This window comes from Corvus moneduloides, chromosome 3 (assembly GCF_009650955.1).
Source record: "Corvus moneduloides isolate bCorMon1 chromosome 3, bCorMon1.pri, whole genome shotgun sequence".
NCBI lineage: Eukaryota > Metazoa > Chordata > Aves > Passeriformes > Corvidae > Corvus > Corvus moneduloides.
In genome coordinates this window covers 63,944,015-63,950,014 of record NC_045478.1, presented here as the reverse complement: position 1 = coordinate 63,950,014, position 6,000 = coordinate 63,944,015, and the positions used below count along the sequence as shown (strand labels likewise).

The following is a 6,000-nucleotide window of genomic DNA, read 5'->3' as shown; positions in this document are numbered from 1 at the left end:
GATAAAATAGCAAAAATTAGTGCTTGAACAATATTCAGCAACAAGGTATCACCAGGTGAGAGTGGACGTATCTGAAACCAGGTAATTCCTGAAAGGCAAATGGCCATCTCCCACCAATTATAACGATGGACGCGCTCTATTAAAGCCTGATCCACTTTATGGGGAACTCCCAGCATGAGAGGCCACGTAAGTATGCAATGACACATACAGTATCGAGAAGTGGGTGGGTGTTTATTCTAAATACCCACATCACTGGGGTATTTGCACCTTTAACCAACAGAGAGAATTACAGGTAGTGAATACAGATCAATTTCTTCCAGTTGGTTATTGCTTTAACAAAACCTTTTGTCACTTTTTCTAACATCTGTCTTCAGTCCCCCAAACACAGCACGGAGACTGGGTACCTGCATAGTCACAACTATCACTTGTTAGCCGTGTCTTCCCCTTTGAGGCTTCGTGGTTTTATATATAGTAATTAAAAACACTTCTCCAGGATGTGAGAAGGCTTTTCTAAAAGGAGAGCAAGTTGCTGCAATACAAGAGCATAATATTTTTGAAGGTCATAATAATAAAGTAAGGGAAAGAGAATAATCATTATTGCTCTTTCTTGTAATTAGTTTGCTTTCCGATATCCCACACTGTAACTAGAACATTATTCAAGAACACCCATCACAGTGCTTAACAAGATTTAATGTACATTTATTCTTAACATGTGGAACATATAAAGATTTTATACTGAATAAATGAAATTCATTAAGCCAGAGGAAAAGGAGGAATTTACATCAAGTTTTTTCTTTTTTAACTACATTATCTTGAAATACAAATGCAGATTCTTGTCACTGAAAAATCTTTGAAGCTGTGTTTCTTCCTTTTTTTTTTCCTGTATATATTTTTTGTCTGTAGACTGGTAACCATTTTCTTAAATCAATCCATACGTAACCATTTCCACACCTTGATTTATAAAGCAAATTGTGATCGGCTGCTCTCCCGAAATAGAGCATGACTTTATACATACAGAAACTTGTACATTACCCTCAGTTGTTGGTTTTCTGTGTTGGGTTTTTCCTTTTTTCTTTTTTTTTTTATTATTTTTTGGAGATATGGCCCAAATGAAAGAAAAAAATAATTCTACTATCACTTTGTAGATACCACATCATGAAAAAGAAACTAAAAACTTTGTACTAAAAAAAAAAAATAAAATGAGGGTATGTTTCATGTACAACTTCTATATACATCACGGCCCTTAGGCAATAAGAAAATATTTTAAAAAATGATTAAAGGAATTGTGAAGAACTGTCATTGTGGAAGGTCAAAAAAAAAAAACCCAGATGTAGACAAGACAGTTCTGGTGAGGAAGCAATTGATGTTTGACTTCAGGTTTTGTTTAAAAATCTTTTAACTTGACTTGTTTTGTTTTGCTCCTAGCCTAATGTAACCATTTCTCCTGAGGAGAAATCAGTATCATTTTGGATTCTGACTACTGACTGACACCCTCCTTGATCCCCTATACCTACATCACTAGAATCGTCTATTGCACAGAGCTTTTGGTGATGGTATACAAGTTTTTTTTTATTTTTTCCTTATCTGAAAAAATAAAACACACAGGAACTTGGTATGTTGGTTATTTTTCACCTTTTTGTTTCAAAGTGGTGAGGTTTTTCTTCCCCATCATACAATGGTTTGCCATAACATTTTTTTTAAAAAGTCACTAGTTCGCTTCCCAAAAAATATGCAATACAAACATGGAAAAGAACATTGAAAAGGATAATCTATGGAAAAAAAAAAGTGTGACCTTTGAATGTACTAGACAGCAACTTTGGTTAAAAAAAATAAAATAAAAAGATGTACTTATACACATAGACAGCAAATATTAATTTCATAACTGTTCAAATTAATAATTTCTTTAATTCCCAATTGGTAAATAGTGAATGGGGCAGAGGAGCAAAGATTCTTTTTTTTCCTTCTTCCTACGTTGGATAAACAAGAACAGAAAACAGCCAGTTATATGTGACCCTCTAATCTCCACTCACACATGCTTGGCTTCTCACTTATGTCATAACTGCCCAATCTGAAAAAGTACATCACAGATGACAGATGCAACCAGAGAGTTCAGGACAGCAGATATTGAGATATCCAGCAAACGACCCTCGTGCAAAAGGAACTCGGAGCGGTTCTCGTCCACTCTCGCCATGGCCAGCAAGGCCTTGGCTGCCCTGCACATCATGTCTACGCTAGGCGGCTCCAGAGGCGGAGGCTGCATGTGCATGAGGTTATGCTGGCTCTGCTGGTACTGGGCCATAGTGACCCCATCCTCCAGGAAGCTTATCAAGTTTCCGATGCTTCCCTTCTGCACAGCTATTGCCCTTGCTGCTAATGTGTCCCCCTGGGCAAGGTTCGATAGGAGCGCCATGGACATTTCTCGGCAGACCGGGTTTTTGCGGTCCCCAACGTACCTAACTAAAGTAGCGTAGAGTTTCTCCTGACGGCTGAATGGGGGGGTGGCCAAGATAAGGTCCACATTATTGTCCTGGATACTGAGCTTACACAGGGTCTCCAGCACAAGTCTCTGAGGCGAAAGAACTGAGTTGGGCCCCACGGTTGGAAAAGGATCCTGTGCCTCTGCAGACGGGCACACCATCCAGTGCAGCAAGCCATCCAAAATTGGCAAACAGATGCTTTCCGTGTAAGCAGACAAGTCTAGCTGCCCAGAAATGTTGGCTAATGTGACCAATGTATTATCCCTCAAGACCTCGAGGCAGTCCCACCACCACTCATCCTTGCTGCAGGCCACCCCTTTGTCCTCCTCTTCCTCTTTCTCGTAAGTCTGCGGCGCTCGCTTTCTTTCTGGATGCTCGTGGTGAAGAAGGATCAACTTTCCCAGGATCAGCACCAAGCCTGGATGTTTGGACATTTCGGTGTCATTGCCAGGCACAAAAGACAAGCTACGGACAATATTTGACACACAGATGCAGCGTTTGGCCAAGGAGTCTTGCCAGTGAGTTATGGTGCATAGAGGAGTCTCATCCCGGCTCCTTGGCTCATCCTCTAGCAGTTTAATATTCCGGTGGCTTTTGGCTTGATGGATCCCAAAGGGAAATTTACTGCTCTCTGTTTGGGAACCAGAGTTTGAGTCTTCAGGTAATGCTCCTGGCCGAGCTGAGAGGACATCATCAATGGTTGCTGTTATACTCTTTTCTTGTTGCTCCTCAGATTCACTTTTCCCCTCGAGGTCCTTCTTTTTGCTTGGAGAGTTCAAGGGAGGAGGGGCTTTCCTGCGTGGTGGAATCTCCATCTTGCTTTCAAAGTGAGTCTGGATATGCTCAGTTGTGTCACCACCACCAAGCTGCCAGTGGAGAAGTCCACTATCAAATTCCTGAACGCGTCCAAGTTTGTCAGATCGGTCAACAACAAATAGATTATTTTTCTTTACAATCTTTATTGGCAGCTTGTCAAATTTACTGGCTTGTTTTGGCCTCTCACTTGGATCAGCAATGGCACCAGGAGTGGAAAAAACAATGCTCTTTTCTTCTCCTTCTACCTTTTCATCCTCCCCCTCCTCCTCCTCTTCATCAAAATAGTCAATACATTCGTCATTCTCATCTTTTCCAGTATCCTCTGCCAAGGACTGACTATCATCTTTCTTGGCTACTTTGTGATCAAGTGCTTTGTGGCCTGGATCTCCCACTTCATATTCCATAAGGATTCCAAAAATGTCAATCAGGCATTTTCTAAAATATTCTACTAAAAGCTCAAGAAATCCAGACAACTGAGGGGAGAAGAAAGAAAGAACATAAAAATCACGTAAATATTTTTGTCTGCATGAGATTTTATTAGGAACACTGATGCATATATGTGTGAATATTTCCCTCATACTGCTGTGGACTTGTGGCTAGGTCCTGCATGGCAGAAGTTAATCAAAAGAAATTCTTCTAGAGTCTGTCCAAACAGTATATAATGTCAAACTATCACAGTTCCATTTGCTTCAACTGTAACAGCTATGAGAAGTACAGAACTTTATTAATATCTCCTTTAAGCCATAGCAGACATCTGGCTTAGCTGTTCTGTCCCCTTGGAAGTTCCTATTACTCTTCATTTTTTGTACAGAGTACTTAAGTTCCTAACTTGGCTGTTTTTTCTCATTTGTACTTTTATTAGATATCTAAAGTTTGCAATTCTTCCTTTCCTCCTTTGTCTCTGAAACCAACTGTCATGTAGGAACCTGCAGTTTAGGTGTCTAGAACTGATGTCCTAAATTAGTATGTCATCTCTGTTGGAATAGATCCATTTTTTGTCTGGCAATAGTTAAAAATTGTTATTGGAGCCTGGTGCTGTAAGTCACCCTTCAGAAACAGTTTTCATTTAGGTTTAATCTTCTTAATTAACTTGTAATCACTTTCTTATGGAAAGGCAGTAGTTGGACTTGGTATTAATTTACGCTCAGTGGCTTTATTATTAAAAATTCTTTGTTGTTATGATGCATTCAGCCCGATTGTCTGGATTTTAATGTGGTTTTTTTTCTTTTTGTGGGCTAATAGGTTTTCAGTGAAATGTAGCCTTTTGTCTGTTCTGTATTCTCATATGATTGCCAGCTCCTCAAAGAACTACGGACAAACTGATGCTTATCAGAACCGCAGGAGTTACCAGGCATCATATGGTCCTGGCTGCCACTGGAAACAGAGTCCAAGGCAAATGTAACAAAAGAATGTCTATATTTACAATATGCATGGTATTCTGTGCAATTTGCATAGGGTGCATTAACACAATTTCTGACAGAGTTCAGAGGAGGTTCACCTCATTTAACTTCAAACACCCACACTAGTCACACACCTAACCTAATTGTCTTGATTCCTTTTATAATCAATGGTCTTTTACAGGCCATTTCTAGGGTATGATTCATCTGACCTATTTTAGATCTCTTCTTCTGGGTGAGATAAATCATGCTATAGATATCCCTAATTCCAAAGTTAGGTGGGATGTAATGTACCATTTGTGTCTGAATTTAAAAAAAAAGAAGTCATTATATTTAAAAAATGATGAGTTACACTATTAGTAACCAAGGAATGAATGGAGGAGAGAAACTGAATATTTAATTTGTACAAATTTTAGATGATGTAAATTATCAGCATGCCATCTATTACTACCACCTAACAGCCAAATGATTAGAGCAGAGCTGAAAAATGCTGGGAGGCAGTGAGGCAAACCCACACTGTTAAATCCTGTGTTGCCTGCATCCTACAGATAGACAGTGGATTTTAGCCTTTAAATTGTCAATTTGGTATTCCTGGAAAAATGAAATTCCCTGGAAGAAGAAACCAAACAGAAAATAAGCAATTAAATAAAGTCCCACAGTCTTACATGGAAGTATGGAATAGGACAAATTGTCATCAAAAGACAGCCTTCAAATCAGTTTAACATAGTTTTGCAAAGTCTTTTATGGAAACACAGATTAAGAAAGATTACTAACATACTGCTGTTTTGAGGGATTATACTACCATGTGTGTGAATTTACACACTAGTTTTTTGGCAGTGCTAAAACTCTTATATTCCTACATGCTCCTTTCTACAAGAAACATCCTTCTTTCAGGCTTCTTAATTTCCTCTATGTGACCTATATCTGTCTCTCACAATCTCAATCACAAGTGCAAGTTTTGCAATATTAAAATTTCTGTTAATTAGAATAAATTGGAAAGGCCAGCAGCATTTTTGTAGGTGTCTTATTTCACTTTTCTTTCCCTGCAAAGTTGAGAAGTATACTGCTTTCCCACCTACCTGAGAGAGGTTGAAAGTAGCAACAGTGCTGTCATCATACAGAAGAATATTAATAGTGTCTAGCGCCCAGGTACTTTCAGCCAAAAGACCAGATTTAAGAGACATCATCACTCTCCAGGCCTCAGGAGTTACTGGAGAAAGAAAAAGGGAGAAGTAAAACAGAATTAGTGCATCCAGATTGTTAATGAGTTCTGAAAGAGTAAACTGTGACATTCTGAGGATGCAAATTTA

The 6,000-nt window shown here is 39.0% G+C and overlaps 1 protein-coding gene across 11 annotated transcripts in view; it reads right to left on the bottom strand.

Moving 5' to 3' along the window:
• Positions 1 to 669: 669 nt before the first annotated feature.
• ARID1B (AT-rich interaction domain 1B) overlaps positions 670 to 6,000 on the bottom strand; it is a 329,572-nt gene continuing 324,241 nt past the window's right edge. For 9 of the 11 annotated variants that reach the window (XM_032101926.1, XM_032101923.1, XM_032101920.1 and 6 more), the window contains 2 exons: positions 5,770 to 5,900; positions 670 to 3,766 (listed from right to left, as the gene is read on the bottom strand). In XM_032101926.1, coding sequence (XP_031957817.1) covers positions 2,054 to 3,766; positions 5,770 to 5,900 — 1,844 coding nt within the window. In that variant the 3' untranslated portion in view covers positions 670 to 2,053. The remainder of the gene's footprint in view (positions 3,767 to 5,769; positions 5,901 to 6,000) is intronic. The other 2 variants (XM_032101928.1, XM_032101924.1) reach the window with 1 other exon arrangement.